Here is a 19,396-nt window from a genome sequence, read left to right on the forward strand (position 1 = left end):
CCTAAAAAAGCAAAGCAATGGCAGATTTGGTAAATGAATGATTTGTCATAGAGATCAGAGAATGGTTTGTGAGTTAGAGGGACGACATATACATACATACAGTATTTACCAGGAATGATTGAGTTTCTCGTTTTTATTACGTCTTTCCACTGGTTGGTAACAGAAATTGTAACAATGTATTGCTTATGTTACAAAAAGTCAAATTAAGCACTTAAGAGCCTATAGTCTATTGTCCTGGTAAGCGACAAACTATGTCTCTCTTTTAGTCTGGAGTCATTCTCTTGATTTCAAGTTGGTAGTTCAGCTGACACTACATTTCGCTGCTGCATTGCTAAAGTCGCCCTCATAGCTCTATCATGGACATGCAACTTGGTTTTAACAGTGGTTTTAACAATATTCGTTATTCTAAAACAACTGTACAAATACAATAATGTGGATAATGTTGCTCGAATGCCAGCAAACAGACCTGGTACAGCAGAGAGCTGCGATGAAGAATGAACGTCGTTCAGTCGGAGGCTAATTATGTGATAAAAACACAATACCCTCAGTTTAGGTCATGCAACTTTTACGCTTACCTTGCGGAAGTTCCCTTTCAAACTCGGTAATCCTTTGTTCTGGCCAGTTTGATATTTCATCAGCTGCGCCACGTACAACAACGAAATAGTTTTCGCAGCGGTCTGGCAAAATATTAGCTAATGTAGCGCTAGCTGATGTAATATGCTAAGTAAACATTTATGTGAGTATTATCATGTACTAATTGTGGCACCTATCAAGGTTACGATAAAAAAACAAAACGATGTGTTTAATTGGAGTAATTATAAGCCTGTCTCATAAGATTTTGTTTTATTCATGTCTCTGCAGCCGCCGTGGACTCGGTGCGAGCAGCTGAGTTTCGTTAGCTAAGCTAGTTAGCGAGTGGGTCGAGATAGCTGGCCGAATGACCCGGGATGAAACAATAACGCGCGACAAAATTCCTGTAAAACAGTCAACACGAATGTGACGTAAGTGGCATTGCCTGTTTTAAATAATAGATTACGTTGCATTTAATCTGCAAGGAATTCATTTTAGAATTATTTTATAATTTATATCAGGATCTCTAAAACAGAACATTGCTACAATATTACAACCCCTGAAATACAAAAATAAGGCGATTGTGAAACATTTTGTGGTCTTTAATGGAGCGTAATTTAATATATTTAAATAATTTCTGGGAATACAATAGAAAATAATATTTCAGGCCATTACTTTTGCTGTAATGCACAGTACTGATGATTTGTGTTTACTGTTTTTTGTTATACGCTTTTTACTAAATAGGTTGGTGGGTTGCTGTCCTGTTGGGCTGCAAAACCAGATTTCATTTATGTTGTTGGTTGACGGTGTTAACAGAGACCATAAATTCAAAAGCTCATGGTTTAATGGCAGGGTCATAGTAGTTGAGCTGCTTAAATACATAGATGTTTTGCAGATGCTCAACATGGCTGGTGAATAAAGGACAGTGCAGTCATTCAAGCACTGGGAATTTCTCAGTGTCAAATGGAGGATGCCTTGCATGAAGTTGAGCACTGACATGACTATAAAAAGGGGATACAAAATAAAAATCTAATTCTTGTCAAGAACTGTACCCATGTTACTGTGAATATTCTAAAGCTGTTCAAAATAGAAGCAGTCAGACTGAGGTATCCTGTGGAGGTGACAGATGCATATTATTCAGTGTCTCTGTGCAGAAAATCGTCCACTTGGTTCAAACCACTCACCTCATCAGCTCTAAGAATCTGAAGCATTGGCCAGTCACACTGATGGCAGCCAACAAATCATCTTGTGTTGTGGTAGAGCCTCTGCCGACACGTGAGTCAATATGATGAATATTTACAGCAACGACCTGATCATGCCTCTTTCACTGTGAGAATTGTGGCTGATTTGAGATGTGATATGGCAAATCTGGAAATGATGCGAATGATGGTCAATAAAATAAGAACAGCTGTACAACAACAGTTTAGCCAGTTTTAATAGTTTTTAAAACACTTGGTTTGGAAAAAAGTACAAAAGTGATCTGACGCCCACAGTATGAAACACAGTCCAGTAATGAGAGGTGGAAGGTGTTTTCCTGTAAAAAGCATCCTCTACAGACATTTATTTCAACTGGCCTTACAGTACACATACTGTACTCACTAGAACGGATACAAGCAAGAGTTTATATACAATGGCTGACCCCAGTAATACATTTAGAAGTGACTCTTAAAAAATGAATAAAAAGGGGAGAAGTAAAAGAAGTCCCGACCACAACGCCAGCTAGTATCTGGCAGTAAAATCATGCAGTATTACAATCGTTCCACTAAAGAGAAACAGCAAAGCACTACAGCTGTCACACAGTGAGAAAGAGGGTGGCCGAGAGGTGTCTCTATTCGGCAGCATTTCAAAAAAAGTTCATTGGTTGTTTTATGAATTGTTCCGGAGATAGTTCTCTGGTGATGAGCTGCAGCTCAGTGGTCACCGTTCTCACATTTGCATACATTATAAAGTTGCACAGGATCTCCCTGCAGGAGAACTCGTCTTCCACAATCTCATCCATATTAGAAAAATAGAACTAATTAATTACTATTAAAAGAAAAAAAACCCAAATGTGGGTTCCTGTACTTTGAGGAAATAAAAAAGCTAGGAAATGCAGTTGAATAAATAAATTGCATGACATCCATAAAAGTTCGTTGGACTCATAAGTCAGCAGATTTTTATCCTCATATGCACACCATGCTTTATTTGTTTGGCCCGGCAGTGTTAAAAAACGAGGGAAACCGTCCTCTGTTTAAAGTCACATCATCCCATGTTCCGTTTAAAAGGAGAAAAGAAAAAGTTTGTGTTTTTGGATTCAATGAGTGAAGACCATACTGCAACATGGTTTTACCTGTAATCAGTGATCAATGCTGATGGCAATGAGGAAACACAGGAAGGAGACTTTCACAGTGTTACAACAATGAAGCCGCTTGTGTGTGTGTGTGTTGTTACCCGCTGGCTGGCAGACTGTTAGGGTAACAACAGCGAACTCCCTGTCCGATCAAACTTTTTCCCCTTTGACAGGGCGGCTACTTGTTTCATCAACTCTCTGTTCTTGGCCTGTGGAAAGCAAGTGACAACTGTTAGTGATTTCTCTAATTATTTTTTTTAAAATAAATACATTCTAAATCATTCCCCACAGACATATTTCAATGTAGCTGCTGTTGTGAATCCAATGCTATTTATTGTAAAGATGTCAATCTGCCGGTTCCTGCTCCATCATAATCCATAATGATGACCATCACATGTCAACTCTGTAGTCCTTCACTACCACTAACACAATCACATCACAATGATCATCTCCATGCATTTGTAGCAAAACATTGATCTAAGTACTGATTTAAATACTGATCAATTTATAGTTTTCAGTATTATAGTATTCTAGTTTAGGAACAAAACTTTATTTGTCCCTGAGGGAAACACAAAAAGAAAACACATTGAACTGAAGGGCACTGAAAGCATCATCATCATTTGCATCATTGAACAGTTTATGATTATTCATGGTGAGAATGAGATTACTGAATGGTTCATTGGGGCTTGTTTGAAACTGATGCAATTAGAAAAACAGAGCAAGAATGGCTGTACCTGCTGTTGTTCCATGGACTCTTTGTGAGATTTCTCCATTTGGTTCATCTTCACTCTCATGTTGGATTCCTGATACTGAAAATCTGCTTTCAGCTCTGTAAGCTGGAGCAGAGGTTTACAATCAGTACCCCACACCAACAGTGACGGTTAACAACACACTTACCTTTCGGTCCTTTTTCCAGAATGGTCTGATCCCTTTGCTGCAGCATTCTCTTCAGTGACATCACCTCTTCCTTCAGTTGGCTGATGAGAATGAAGTTGTCTGTTTCCCCCTGAATCCATTGACTGAGTGATGGAACTACTGATGAGGAGAAAAGAGCATGAGAGCCAGTGAAAAACAACAAGCGAACAAAAAATACAAAAACTGCAGTCAGAATGATAGCTGGAGGAATTGTTTTTTAAAATACAACAATGACTTAGGTACCTGTCACCGTTGGATGGCTTCAGCTCCAGTTTTGGCCTTCTTCTTTGGAGTCTCCTTCTGGATTGATGATGATTTATGGCTGCAAAGAAAACCAAAACAGTCAGATTACCCCACTGCACTCCCCCTTCCTGATACACTCACAGAAGGAAACCCATTACCTCTGCTTCCACAGTCCCTGCTCCTGCTCGGGGCTCAGGCTTCCACTCAGTCTGTTAGTTTTAGGACATGCATAGAACATCTCATCACTGCACCGTGTTAAAAGATGAATTGTTTGTGTGTGGTGTCACATACTTGTGGGTGGGAACTGCTGTGTCTGTGCGGATGATGGTGGTGGTGATGGTGCTGTCTGGAGTGATGGTCTTTCTCATTCAGGGATGAGGAGTTCGAGGAGCCAAAGCCCTTTACTCTGCTCCTTGGTCTTCTGCAGGACACGGCGGTATGACAGAGTACAGAGCCAGCACAAGAGCTTCCCATCCACCTGTCGGACAAGAAGAAGTTTCTCTGTCACACGTTTGCTGCTGGAACAGACTAAATGTCACCTACGACATTTAGTCCAGCTTCACACCTTTCTCCTGCCTTCTTCTTTACGGTCAAAGGCGCATTGCTGTTTGCACTGCTCGCACGTCTGAGGAGGTCCGTATTTCTTTTCAGAGTTGGTACAACGTTGGCTACTTTGTCCCGATAAAAGGCGGCTATGATGTTACAGTACTGACAGGGTTTGGGCTGCAAAGAGACACCAGAGCATTAAACAATCATAGGACAGGAGAAGTCAGTAGACACAAAAACTGGAGACGATGTAACTTACCGTGCCAAACTGTTTGACATTCTGGGCACACTTCTTGCAGATTGTATTGGTCTTACTGTAGAGAACCAGAGGGAGCGTGATAAATTGAAAATGCGAAAGAACCGTGGCGTATTATAAATAAATGAAATCTCACCTTTTCCTGCTGAAACTCAGATCTGCAGTATGTGCACTTCACGATGGGGTGAGCGATGCGGCACTCCTACGGCACAAGAAATACATGTTTTTTCATGGGAATATTTTGCACACACATCAGAAGCAGAAACGCCTCCTCAGGCTTTGTGTGTCCATACACACCTTCATATTTGTGGTACAAGACCTCATCATCACCTTGAGTGCATGTAAGAGTTACCAGTTCTGTAAGTGGATTGGTGTCAATCAAAGCAGCAGAATCAACAACCTCTGTAGACTCCAAAATGTATTGGATTTTGTACACTGGGACTGTAAGGTGTGGTTCAAAATATCGAGGAATATTACTGCAATAGTCAAAGGATACATATCCTTCAATATAATACTGTGCGCCACTGTGTATTACGTATATATTTTATGTATACAACAGTCAGTAAAAGGTTCCTCAGTGTATAATTTTACTGTTAGGACCATTTAAATTTTCACTTTGCCTTTATTTAGCCTTTTTATGAATTATTTATATTTTCTACCTTCTTTTATTATTTTTTTACACCAGTATCTACAATGGTAGACGAGGTATTGATGTTTAAATATATGAAGTTAAGAGTTATGTCACGGTGGCTCATGGTAAAACACATTCGGTTGCATGATGAACGCCTTATTCGTGTGTAACCCGGCATGTTTACCTCCTGAGCTGGCAGGGAGGAAAGATAAGGCTGTTACATAACCACAGCCGGCTAACTTGACGCCTGTCCTAATACCATCTCACCCAGGCAGTACAAAAAACTTAAGATTCCATCTTCCAGTACTTGGTCCACTAAGTGCCATCCATACCTTGCACAGCTGCTGGCCTTGCGATAGCTCCTCGAACGGATACCGCTGGTTGCACTTGGTGCAGGCGTACAGAGCCGACGTTGCCATTCTCGCCAAACTAATAATGTCACCGAGGTAAAGCGAGTCCAGCTGCAAACCGAGCGGATTAACGCTTCCTCTCCACTGCTGCTAATTGGGAACTAAGAAACGCCCAGACACAGTGTGGTGGCATCCACCGTCACCTAACGTTAGCTAGCTGTGCTAGGCAGCTAGAAGAACAATAAACTCAAAATATCTTTGATAGCCGCTAACACGCTGCGCGTCCGCAAACAACTTTATGTGGATCCTCAGTTACGTCCGACATGAACTATCCGTTAAAATTGGGCCCTGGCTGTTTAGATTAAGTTACCCCTATTCTCATAAACAACGTTATTTTCCTGTTTTCCTTCGCTCTCTCTTTTTTTTTATCAAAGCCGTCGTAGTCATGTCACCGGAAGTGTTCGACAGCTCCCGAAGAAGAATGGAAAAACCTATCGCGACACGACACCGTCCGCGGGATTTCCGTTTTAAAAAGCTCGGAACCAATCACATTCCCTGGATTCATCCGGCACGACTCCACTTTTTCCACCATGAGAGTAATTTCGTCTCAATAACGTTAGCAATCGGCTGCTAGCATATGAGCAACTATTTTCCTACTATAACAATGTTCGCCCGTTCATTTCATTCGTTTAATGTACTTTTCATTAATACGGTTACATTTTCCCACATTTTTTTGAAGCCACATGATCCTATATTTGTGTTAATTGACATCCAGGCACAGGTTAATAGATATGGGGGGAAAAAAATCTCTTTGTGTCTGTGCGGGTTTTCTCCAGGAACTCCAGACTACTCCCATCAGCCCCCAAAACATGGTCCTTATGTCTGTGAGTGTGGTGTCTGTCTCTACATGCCGGAATTGGAACCCACTCATCGGACACGTTTATCCAACCACAATATTACTTCAATGTGGCGGGACCGATGACATTAAAATAACATAGTACATTGTAATTTTTAAAATTTTGGGAAGGCTGGTCAATATGGTGGGGCATCCAGGGCATCGGTCGTCCTTGGCAACTGTGAGAAAGTGAGTAACTCAGGTGAGGAAAAAAAGAGGTAACGTTAGTTTCTCAGTCTCTCCTGCAGCAGGTTACTCAAACTTGTTTCCAAGAAACGCGTGTAGATGAGAAAGTCAGTGTCACTGCTCGGTGCTCAGGTGTGCAAAACACTCGATAGTCAGGGAATCGACATGAATTCCTGATATTGTTATTTATTTAACAAAAACAAAACAAACCCCCACCCCCCCAACTTCGGTTTAAGAATCAGTGTTTAGTATGAGCATCTTTATTTGTCATTTGATATTTTTTGGTATTGCAGTTTACATTGTTAATGCCCGCAGCTTCCAAAGGAGTGAAGTGATTAAGAACATTCCAGCCCACTTCAAACAAAAGGATAGAAGTTGACATTGTTGACATTGTTTACCTTCACCAACATGGAACGTTGGTGAAGGTAAACAGAAAAAAAGAGGGAATGCAAAGGAATTTTACATGATGGGCGCAGAGCAACTGTGAAATAGTGGCTGTAATGGCCAGTAATATGAACATGTTAACATTTTCAAGTCTTTACTGTGTGTTTGTCTCCTGCAGTCAAAATCTAATTTTAAAACACACATCTTCATCCTGAATAAAAGGCACTGTTATATTAATGGCATTAGTCATTTCTAAACCAAGATAATCAATACGACAGTGTACTTTTCTTCTCTCACATCCAGTCTAATTAATGCTAAACTGAATTCAGTTTAAGCTTAGAAAAAAATGAATTCTTCCAAGTATTGAGTAGAAGGCACAGATTTAAAAAAAAAAAAAAAAAAAGCAAATTGATGAGGTTTGCCAATGACAGTCTAAATATGGATCATTTCTATTTTAAATAATTCAACATGAGGAAGAAAGTCCGCTCGAGATTCATACATACCTGGTCTGAACTACATGATAATAAATAACCTCTTAGAAAAATGAAACTTATAAAACTAAACAAAACAAAACAACTCACTCAGTGAGAGGAATGTCATACCTGACGTATGTATTCCAAAGGGGAAAAAAAAAAAAAAAAATCTATTTTTACCACCATCTGCCGATGTGTGAACACCTCATGTTGTTGGTGCACTGCTTTGTGAGCGTCTATGAAGCCAAAGCTGCAAATGTTTCACTACACTCGCATATTTAATACTTGGGTCATTAAGTAGTAAGTTTATTTACTTATTTTTAAACCACAAATTAGCTGCAACAGTCCCGTCTTCAAAATTGCTTCAGCTTTCAAATCCACATGGAGCTAAATGTCACAAGCTACGCCTGTGTTCTTATGACATGTGTAAGGCCTAAGTATTAACTTGAAACTATCAACACTGATTGTAGGTACGTCGATACGCTAACAGGTTCTTACTATTGTGGCTACAAGTCCTCCTAAACCTGGAGATGGAGTTTGTGGCTATATGCAACTTTCTCTGTGTCAGATCCTGTATAATAATCTGCTGGAAGAGTTTTTTTAATGCAGCCGGGTGGCTCATGGCTCCTCCACCACGCCATCTTCACCTTGATGCGTCTCATAGGCAACACTCCCTTATGGTATCGTTTCAAGCGTTTGCCCTTGGCTCAAACAAACGTCTGCACCGGGGTGATGGAGCGCGTCGGGGAACCTGCACGATCAGACGAGGAGGAAGCGGAGCGATTAGTCACCTCTCGCTGCAGTTCGTCCACTCTCTTCTGCAACTCTGCGCGCTTGGCCAGCAGCTCCTTGTACCGCTGGTGAACCGGTTCCTGTCAGGACAAAATACAAAACAAAAAAAGTGAGAGAATGTGTGGAGTGCAGCTTGTAAATAAGCCAGACATACCTGAGGTCTCATACGAGGGTTCCAGCGTATGTAATAGCCAACCCAAAGCTCCAGGTGGCGTAAGCTGACGACGGGGAACAGCACGTGGTTGGAGAAGTTCACATACAGAGGATTGGTGAAGTCCTCGAGCTGGCTGTTGACATACGACCACAACGATACGGCCCTCTTTGGAATCTCCTGTTGCCACAGAAACAGATGTTACGCTACATCGTGTGCAGTCTCCATACCTTTAATGCCCCCTTGTACCATCAACAACCGAAATACTTCACAGATGCACGTACTTCCTTCATTCTCTGCTGCTCACTGTTACACAGGAACGTCCCGAAACAGGCAGCTGTACCAAGTGGTCCAGGATGGTGACTAGGAAGTACTCGTTAAACTCGAAAGCTGCAGGAAACTTTGAAAATGTGTTTGCATTAGGTTACATTCATTTTGAGCACCAGGATCCAGGATCACCTACCTGTCTCGTCAGCTGCCAAACACAGTCGATGAACTGAATAAAAACTGGTGAGCGTCTCTGCGTCTGTGTGGTTCTTATCGCCATGACCGATGCGCTTGAAGGAAACACAGACAAGGACAGTTAGTGATTAAACGCTCATGAGCAAAACCCCCCCAAAACATTAGGTAGTTTATTCAAACCAATTACAAATCTGTAATATTTGTTGGTACACTTATTTTGTTTTTTTAATGTTTATAATTTTATTTCTACTTTCTAATTCACAGATCCAATGATTTTTTTTATTGGAATATTACTATACGATTTTGTGTAAGTAATTTTTTAGCATAAAAGAATTTCCTTTGGGATGAACAAAGTCGATGTTACATTTCGTCAGTATCCGACTCGCAAAACAGATTCAGTGATAAAAAAAAGATGCTTGTGAGGAAGCTGAGTGTGTTTTAGTGTATCTGTTACACCTCTGCCAACAGGTGAGGGTGACAATCTGCGTACCAGCTGAAAGCGGTGACCGAAGCTCAGCCACTCTTTCTCCACCAGCACCTCGAAGCCGCGGATGGTTCGGTAGAAACCGTCCAGCATGAGCATGGCCAAGGAGGTGAGCTGCGCTGTGCGGTCCCAGCCATCACTGCAGTGCACCACCACTGACGTTTTCCCCAGATTCTACCTTGTCAGCAATCCGCAGCGCTCCGGCGAGGATCAGCTATAAACACAAACAATCACTAAAAACGCTCATCTTCGTTTCTGAAGCAGGATTTATGCTTCTGCGTCAAATTGTCTCTCTGTCACTTTCAGTCAACACTGCTCAAGTAAAAAACAGACGCAGAAGTAGAATGCTCACAACGGCATAGGAGGCCCCAACGCAGGGTCCAAGTCGGTTCTGTGTAGAAGCATAAATCCAGCATCAACGTCCGGTTTGCCCTCACCTTGATGTGTTCGAGCCAGTGCGTGGACTCCAGGTTGGAGAGCCAGTGCGAGTCCTCGATGTTCGGGTACACCGACATCCTTCAGCTTGCGCAGTGACTCTCTCATCACATGGATATTGTGAATGTCCAAGAACACCAGCTCAGCGTTTTGATAAGCGTCCTCACTTTCGAATCCACCCCCTTTCATCTGAAGACAACAAGGCATTGGTTGGGACGTTAGCGGACGTCCAACCCGTGGGCAATTTCCCACCATCATGTCGAGGAAACGAACCTTATTGGTGGCGGCGTTGACGCTGGGCCTGGCATCAAAAATGAAGAGTTTATGTGAATGGGCGTTGGCATCCATGATAGCCTGAAGGTATTTCTCGTCCTCTTTGCTGCGTTTTCCATTCACGCCGACCATAGGTTGACTGCAGCGTGTCACTGTTGCCTGGCTCTCTGGATGGATCCATGACAGCACCTACGCATGGCGCAAACATGGCTGTCACAGGCTGAAAGAAAACATGGATGGACAAGAACCCTTACTCACAGGTAGACGCCCTTTGGCTCGGAAGGGCAGCGACTCTCCTTCAGCTCCTCGTCTGGAATGTTCACAGGTACGGCCAGAGTCGATGGGTATGTGTCACACAGGTCGTAGTGATCGTTGACTTTCGTAATCCTCCAGCTTTCATTGGGAATGCCCTTCCACCAAACACGCAACCAACCAACATGATATGAAGTCCAAGCAGTCACACCGAGTCATTCATTGGTGTATGTGCGTATTAATTGGAAGGTGTGTGTGAATGTGAGGCCATTGCAAGATGTTTATATGGACACCTACTACACATACTGGAAATTAAGCTTGACTTGGGAGAAAATAAATGATTAAATCAAATTGTAATTTGATATTTTACTCAAATTGTTCGGCACTGATATTGTTCGGACACTGATAAATACCTGTCTGTTTGTATTCAGAGAGTGCGTCATAACGCCTTCCATCCGTTCTCAGAGGAAGACTTGTCCATACTCAAAGGCAAAGATTTGCTGTGGAATGAGTCAATGAAAATTGAAGGAAAAGGAAACCCATCAGGTGCTGCGCAGAGGCAGCATATCAGAGACGGAGAGACGGAAATCCACTCACCAGCCCGTTGGAGACAGGAAATGCAAAATTTCATCAGCAATTCGAAAATGGACTTCCTCAGTGTGTCCTCCAATCTGTTTGTGTGCAAATCGCAGATTTCGCATATCCTGTGGATTGCAACAGCAGCAGGTCATGGGTTGAAACAATGTCAGGTTTTTATTTGGAGCCGAGCTGGTGCATGGATATTGTGCTTGTTCTTCAGTCTATCAACGACTCAAACTCTTCTTTACTATGTTTTACTGAAGCCATTTATTCACTCATTGAGCTTCTGAGGGGGGCACCACAGGTCACTGAGGACACATAGAAGCAGGTTCAGTTTCTTTGCACAAGCAAGATCCCCACTGAATGTTATTCTTAATTCATACTTTGTGTTTGCTCTTTTGCAACAGCATGAGCAGTACAATGCTCCAATTCCATATAAAGAATATTCTTTTCCAATCATAGTACAGGCTGGACAAACCCCTAATAATAATACCCTCCATATTCACATATTCCAGACAACACGGTTTCGTCCTGACTCATTGCTACTGGAGCCATGTCAGTGCTATGAACATTAGTGCTTAGTTACCCACCTTGCAAACAAGCCCATAAGAAAACATCGCCACGACTCGACGCACTGCCAATCTTCTCCACGCGACTCACCACCACCGAGAGGCAGATCCAACACAAATCGCAGGGTCCTACAAATCAAACAGGCATCAACAAAAACGCTGATTCTCGTGAATATTCACCACAAGCCCCCGTACCCTGTCCATCTGAGAAGATCTGAAGAAGAGTCTGTAGTTGGTCACAGTCCACTGTTCCCCTCAGCGCTTCCGGTGAAAGGACAGAAGTAGGTGACGTCCTGGGCTGTTCAAATATTTGTTTTTAATAACTTGAAGAAATAGCTGCCGTGTACAACACACACTGCTCGATTTGTCTTATTTTGAAAAAGGGCCATTTATCATTTGAAAACCGCAATAAAGAGAAAAACAAAACCCGTGTCCTGAACAGTTTCATTTGGAAGTAACTGTGGTTCCTCTTTGTCGGAATCCCGAATCACCTGCTGGAAACATCAGAATCAGACATAAATATTAGGCAGATTCTTCATCTAATGTCATGAAACCTGCAACGACAAAAAACCATGATAGTTGTGTGAAAAAAACAGAACGCCCTCGGAACCAGGGAAATCTGGCTTGGACGTCATGTTGAGAATCCAGACGATGGCGTCAGTTGCGTCAGTATTTGTCAGTAAACAGCAACTGTGTTTTTACCGTTTCTGTATCACTCAGGCCTTTTTGTTCCATTTTAAGTGACTCATACACACACAACTGTTTTATTTGTAGTCAGTGGGAATGTTGTCACGGTGTATTTGTACATGAAATACCTGCTCCATGTGCACAACTAACAGCTGGAACAAGAACGGCTTTTAATCTGAACCTGCTACGTTGCGATCAAAACTGGAACGCTAAAAATTTTGTTTTTTCATTTGGAAATTATGTCAAAGCAAGTTATGCATTATTATTCAAGAAAAAAACGCTTTGGTGGTGTGTAATTTATAAAATGCAATACCTTGGTGTTAGTCTTGGGTTTTACCTACAGGGAGCAGAAAAGAGCAATTGGGTCACAATTCTTGTTTTCTTGACAAACTTGTGAATTGTTGATGCACAAGGAGTTTGCGATGAACTACGTGGAGGAAAACTGACCCTGAGCTCCGGGGGAAAACTCTGCAGACGGGGTCACGGGGTCTGAGGAGACAACTGAGGGCGAGCTTGGCCTGTGCAGAGCGGTCGGAGCGAGAAGTGGAAGTGCTGCCGAAAAGATAAAGATTGCATAAACTGACAGAGACTACTCTTCTGTAAAGGTTTCAAACATGGCTGGACTTTTTTTTTTTTTAAAACCATTTGTTGTTTTGTCATTGTTTAAATTAAAATAATTAAAATTATAATTCACAGGCATAGAATGTAACAATCATGGACTAATGGAATAATGAATGAATTATTATATATATTATTAACTGAATATGTCCTTAAACAAAACTTGATGAGGGCCCAGGGAGCAATGTATGTCATAGAGAAATAATGAGGAGGGTGTTTTTGTTTGGTCTGTTTTTTTTTTTCCTCTAAAGCTCTGAGCTAGTTATGACAACAAATATGACAGTGTGTTTCACATTATCCAGTGAACATAATAAAAAACCAACAATGACATTTAGCTGCTGTTAACTGTAGCATTAGCACATTACTGTCAACTTCAGCTGTGACATTAGTTTGAATGTGTCCTAGAAACGACCTGAACACTGAACACTTTCAATGATTATCTCCTTTTTTTCACCCCTCACATATTCACTTAAGTTAATAGATCCAAGGCATAAGTTTTTTGTTGAAAAAAACTTTTTTTTTGCTAGCTTAAAATGGATGGAGTTAGCAACCTGGACAATGAATCAAACACTTGGCTGACGGGAGGAAGAACGCTTCGACCCTAAACTGTCGATGCTCCCGGTCTTCTCCATTTTCTTGTGGATAAGTTACTTGTAAAACTGACGAAGAAAAGACGACCAATGCCACGGAAATGCCACAGGAAAATATCCTTAAATCCTCTTTCTGAGTCGAGTAAATCCTGACGAACAGAAGGAAGCTGCCATCTTTTCCCAGCAGCCACAGCCTCCTGGAGCAGACCACAGACAGACGGGTGACCAGCGCCTCCTGCTGTTCACTGGGGAGCGGACACGCCTCGTCTTCCCGACCGTTCTCTGTTTAGACAATTTGAAGCAGGTACCATGTCTACAGATCATAATACGCCACGTATTTATTAACTTCTATTCGCATAAGTTAACAATGTAATGCTCAAAACTTAAACAATAAACAGGGTCATCATTCACTGGACTATGATGTTTGCAGATACAATTGTGATCTGTAGTCAGAATAGGCAGCAGTTAGAAGAGAACCTAGAAAGGTGGAGGTTTGCTCTAGAGAGAAGAGGAATGAAGGTCAGTCGTAGCAAGACAGAGTATATGTGCATAAATGAAAGGGAGACCAGTGGAAAAGTGAGGTTACAGGGAGCAGAGGTGGTGAAGGTGCAGGAGTTTTAAGTACTTAGGATCAACAGTGCAGAGTAGTGGAGACTGTGGAAGAGAAGTGAAGAATAGAGGGTGCAGGCAGGGTGGAACAGCTGGAGAAAAAGTGTCAGGAGTGATTTGTGATAGAAGAGTTTCAGCTAAGGTGAAGGGAAAGGTTTACAGGGACTGTGGTTAGACCAGCTATGATGTATGGTTTAGAGACACTAGCGATAGGCAGAAGACAGGAGGCAGAGCTGGAGGTGGCAGAGTTAAAGATGCTGAGATTCTCTTTAGGAGTGACCAGGATGGACAGGATTAGGAATGAGGTCATCAGAGGGACAACACAGACAGGAAGGTTAGGAGAAAAAGCTAGAGAGGCTAGATTGAGATGGTTTGGACATGTGCAGAGGAGGGACAGTGGATACATTGGTAGGAGAATGTTAGAGATGGAGTTTGCCAGGTAGGAGACAGAGAGGAAGACCAAAGAGGAGGTTTATAGATGCAGTGAGGGAGGACATGGAGGTAGTTGGAGTCAGAGTAGAGGATACAGAGAACAGGGAAAGATGGAAATCGATGATTCGCTGTGGCAACCCCTGAAGAGGGACAAGCCGATAGGAGAAAGAAGATGATTCACCTGCATGACTCGCAGAGAAAAATTCCAATGTATATTGCACACATCTTTGTTTAGTTAAGTCAGTAACGAACAATTTATTGATTTATAATTAGTCAGCTTTATTCAAAACATGCCACTCAACATTTATATACAACATTGTCTGTAATGACTGCACAAAAAGAAATGACAACTCATTCTAGAGAGTGGATAAAAAGGAAAACAAAACATGTTTATATTTTTTTTTTTATTTAAACATATTTTTTCCATGAATTTCTTGTGAAACTCTGAACGGCAGGGTGTCATTGACGAAGCGTTTCTCCCTTGCGGGCTTTGTCCACTCCTTTTTGCACAGTTCTTGAATACGACTCGTCATCATCCCACCTAGAAAAAAACAAGAACGCATCAGCTGTGGACGAGGAAGCACGTCACCACCATCTCCGTGTTTTTGTGCGTTTTGTGGGCCACATACCATTCTCTTCACCTTGAATGTATTCTGACTCTGAGGAGGCCTGTTGTTGCTGCTTGCTGCTGCTGCTGCTGCTGCTGCTTGTCCGGCCAAATTTATCAGTGGATTTTCCACTCAAAATATTTTCCATACGAATTCTCTCTCCTCTCTGCTTTTTGCTCACCGCTCCTATGAAAATGATATGAAATGAAATTGCAGGTCTCATCCATAAACCGTGACTTAATATAAGTTGGTAAATCAATGTGCAATGATCTTTTACTTTGCGCTCTTGCTCTTCAGCTCGCTCTTTCTTGATCTTCTCCAGTTCTGCCAGAAGAGCCGCAGTGTCTTCATCATCGCTTTCCTCATTCGGAGTCCTCGTCTTCATCATCCTACTCACACAGGCGTCATTGGTGAGGAAAGTTATTTAAATGGTTTGTTGTATCTTACAGTTTAAGTACTTACATCAGTCAGAGGATCATCTGCATCTAGATTGGCTGCTGGGATTTGATCCAGTCGGGGGCCTTTTTAGAGGATGATGATGATGATGAAGACGATGTGGTGTGCTCTGTAAATTAGGGGTTTCACTGGTATCAGCACTTTCATACACAGACATTGACATTTAATCCAAAAATGGCGTCAGAAAAAACCAACCTCTCGGTCCCCGTTCTCTGGTCTTTTTCACAGTGCAAACTACACGCTCCCTCTCCTCCAGTTTCCCTGCGGAAGTCACGAGCCCGCACCTCCTCTGGGGCATCCTGGGTAGGCCTGCCTGAATTAAAAAAGAAAAAAAAGTACGACTGTACACACATCACACAAACAAACAGTACTACATTCATGTCTATTTCATAAAGAAATCCAATCTCAGTTCCATTCATGTCTGTTTCTGCTGACCTGTACTTGATCTTTGTGTGACCTGGAAGATCTCGACTTGAATACTGCTTGGACAGAAGCGCTCAAATCTACCCTCTCCTTCTTTCCCTCGCCCTCCTCTCGCTGGCTCAAAACGTTGGTCTCGCAGCTGTGGTCATGTTTGATGACTCTGAAACAGATGTGATTAGGAACAAAAACGTCATTACTTACAACGGATAGAACGGAGCAACACATCCCCCTATTTCTGCAGAAAAATATAATGTTCCAAGTTTTGCTCTGTAAACAACAAAACAGACTACATTCACTATTTGTATGCATATGAAAGCCATAATACTTTGTTAAGTTATGAAGAGCAGAACTTTGTTGCCAGTGGATGTATACTCCTGGAAGGATTGTTCAGTACCCTGAAATCGTAAAAAAATAGGAGTTACAATTAAAAAATAAAAAAACAACAACATGTCGACGATTGATTCCCGTTTGGAATCATCACTTATCTACAATCAATCACCATTAACCAAATAAAAAAGAAAACGCCAAAACCGCTCGTTAAATCGTTTTCAGGGTGGAAATATACACTACTTACTACTTAATAAAGAATGAAAAAAACAATGCTAGCCGCCAGTCACACAGCTAGCTAAAGAGCTAACAAAACGTATGGAAAGCAGTTTTAACAGAGAAAAACAAGCTGCTTTTTCCGAACCAACCGAAACAGGACAAAACCACAACGTGTTACGTTAAATAACATGATTCCAAATACAGCTGAAATTCCGTGCTTTGACATTTAAAAATCTCATTTTAAAACAAAACTACACAACGCTGTTCTCAACGCGACAGAACCGGAAACTCCACTGCTGCGGCCGCAGCGATCAACGTAATTTCTCTATCCAGTTGAAAAGATTGCGTTCACAAACACTCGGAACATAGAAAACCGTCTTATGTTTCACGTATTACTAGGAAAAGCGAGACAAAACCCCTGACGTCTGTGGTGGAATTCCTGACCTTTTAACTCCCCCATCATATCCAGGTGAAACTACCCGCATCCTTTTCTATATGAAACAACACATCCATGTTTGCAGCATATCTAACACTTTATAATGGGTGCTCATTACTAAAGACTGTAATATTAATAATGATTTGTGTAGCTCTGGATTGAAAACTATGTAATAGTTTTCTCAATAGTGTTACACATCTTTTTGTCTATGTGAAGTGTCATTCAGGACACATGATGAACAGACTTAGGACTTTATTGATCACACTCTTTCAATAACAAAACATACCAGACATTTTAAAGACGAATTCTTTATGAATGATTGGCTTAACATTATCCTCACGACTGTGGTTGTAAAATATGTTGTTGTGGTTTACCTAATACTTTTTTTTAAGCAGAAATGTGCGTTGTCTTTGAATCTCTGCTTCAGGTTTCAGTGTGATCTTTTATTTTCAATTTGGGTTGCAAGGGTTAGGGTTAGGGTTAGCGTTAGGCTGGTTAGGCTGTAAACCAGTTGCTGAAGAATGTATTATGATTTACACTTTATTCATTCATTTCCTCCTTTATAACCAGCACACACACAAACCTATAACAAAGAACAATACAGACCAGTCACGCCCCATTAAGGGGAAAATAAGAAGACAGCTCTAGCATGTAAATAATATCCAGAAAATGTTGGCACATTTGAAGAAGTATCTTCATGGCGTATGATGATTCATATGTGACATGATGTGAGTACACCGAGAGCTGGAGGAGGGAGCGTTGTGAAGTAAAGTACCACCAACTTATTCCAATAAATCAGCTGAAATATTGCAAATAAAAAAAACAACAATGGCCTTAGGAAAAACACATGTAAAGCTGTCACCAACTGTCAGCAGTTAACTTTGTCACTCAGCCGAAAAAATGTGTGGGCAAAATACCTTACATGCACAGTTAAGATGACAAAAATGTACATGAGTTGATCGATAAACGGAGAAACACAGGCATTTAACAAATAAATATTAGAATACATTTTAAAAAGAAGGGCAGTGACTAATAAAGTCATCTGTGTTGTCTAGTGTTTTTATAGAACATGGTTTTATGACAGTTGAGTTGAAAATGTTCTGAATGATCCAACGTCGTTCATCAAGTTGACACGTTGTGTTTTGTTGTCGTGCAGAAGAATATGAGGTATTTTTTACAATGTTTACTGAAAGAAACCGTCACGAGACCGTTCAGACTGGATTCCAAACAAACAACACTGCAATGTGATGTGAAACAGCTGTTCCATGTCAATTGCACGTGGAATAGCAGGAGCCTGTGTGTGTGTGTGTGTGTGTGTGTAGGGGTCGACTTGACTTAAACTGGTGATAAGCATAAAATTAAATGAAAATGACATAAATCACAAGTTCAGAGTAATGTAGGTATCAGTTCCATAGAGACAGGCATATTTGAAATTTTCACAAAACCTTCAATCATGAAATTAAATTCACGATAGCCTGTGTACGTGTCACATCATAGCCATGTGAGTACCATGTCCCTGTGACCCTGGAGTCTCCTTTTGGATGCGTTTGGCCAGAATATTCCATGAACAGTCGCGATGAGGTAACAGATTAAATACCAGTGAGCTGGAGTTGTTTCAGATCAGGTCTCTCTTGATTCCTCCCAGCTGGAAACAGCCTGTTTTGTGAAAAGAAAATCCTTCCAGGCTGAAGTGATTATCACAACAAAAAAAGGTTTTCTGATGAAAATGTCTCTTTACAGTGGAATGAAGCTGTGACAGGATAAACTCACCTGCACTCACAAAAATGTCTGTGTTGTTGTTTATTCTTATTTTTCTCATTCATTTATGTATATTAAATGTTTGTTTTCTCTCTCCGACACATGGACATGCTGATAAATGCTAATAAAAAGTACATATAGTGTTGTCTGTATGTATAGTATGTATTAATACTAGTACATGTCCAGTTTTACAGTATTTAGGCCCTTTTTTTTTTACATTTGTAATTGAATTGAATTTGTACTATATTCTCCTGTTTTATGTTTTGATTGACTGCACATCAAGGATTTCGAGGATTGAAGGTTTTGATTTTCCCATGTGTGCATGAAACAAACAAGTTCAAGGCACAAAGGAATTCTTGTGCCAGCTGTTTTAGTCAAGTTTCAGGTTTAAAGCACAGGGAAGAAGCACATCTACTTAAAGTAATAAATAATAAATAAATATATAACAGGATAAAAGT

The 19,396-nt window shown here is 41.2% G+C and overlaps 3 protein-coding genes across 3 annotated transcripts; all 3 read right to left on the bottom strand.

Annotated features, from left to right (window-relative positions):
- Positions 1–3,018: 3,018 nt before the first annotated feature.
- On the bottom strand, positions 3,019–5,909 carry LOC144741825 (protein FAM76B-like). The gene is given in 15 exon segments (XM_078624321.1): positions 3,019–3,108; positions 3,634–3,735; positions 3,789–3,899; positions 3,901–3,934; positions 4,058–4,092; positions 4,094–4,136; positions 4,216–4,260; positions 4,294–4,295; positions 4,349–4,451; positions 4,453–4,535; positions 4,623–4,736; positions 4,739–4,780; positions 4,863–4,913; positions 4,996–5,061; positions 5,823–5,909. Coding segments are annotated over 15 exon segments (1,008 nt in total).
- Positions 5,910–8,485: 2,576 nt separating this feature from the next.
- LOC144741824 (phosphatidylinositol-3,5-bisphosphate 3-phosphatase MTMR2-like) lies at positions 8,486–13,712 on the bottom strand. The gene is given in 24 exon segments (XM_078624320.1): positions 8,486–8,650; positions 8,725–8,901; positions 9,006–9,059; positions 9,062–9,121; positions 9,185–9,238; positions 9,240–9,278; positions 9,674–9,835; positions 9,837–9,881; positions 10,105–10,176; positions 10,178–10,291; positions 10,376–10,564; positions 10,634–10,669; positions 10,672–10,785; positions 11,225–11,251; positions 11,253–11,294; positions 11,296–11,331; positions 11,797–11,820; positions 11,822–11,861; positions 11,936–12,021; positions 12,024–12,073; positions 12,203–12,266; positions 12,910–12,928; positions 12,930–12,974; positions 13,609–13,712. Coding segments are annotated over 24 exon segments (1,818 nt in total).
- A 1,531-nt stretch (positions 13,713–15,243) lies between these two features.
- Positions 15,244–16,347, bottom strand: LOC144741823 (protein CWC15 homolog). The gene is given in 10 exon segments (XM_078624318.1): positions 15,244–15,252; positions 15,597–15,687; positions 15,689–15,708; positions 15,782–15,844; positions 15,847–15,884; positions 15,971–16,031; positions 16,033–16,084; positions 16,211–16,272; positions 16,275–16,322; positions 16,324–16,347. Coding segments are annotated over 10 exon segments (468 nt in total).
- Positions 16,348–19,396: the final 3,049 nt, after the last annotated feature.

This window comes from Lampetra planeri, unplaced genomic scaffold (genome assembly GCF_965212315.1).
Source record: "Lampetra planeri unplaced genomic scaffold, kcLamPlan1.2.h2 scaffold_732, whole genome shotgun sequence".
Lineage (NCBI taxonomy): Eukaryota > Metazoa > Chordata > Hyperoartia > Petromyzontiformes > Petromyzontidae > Lampetra > Lampetra planeri.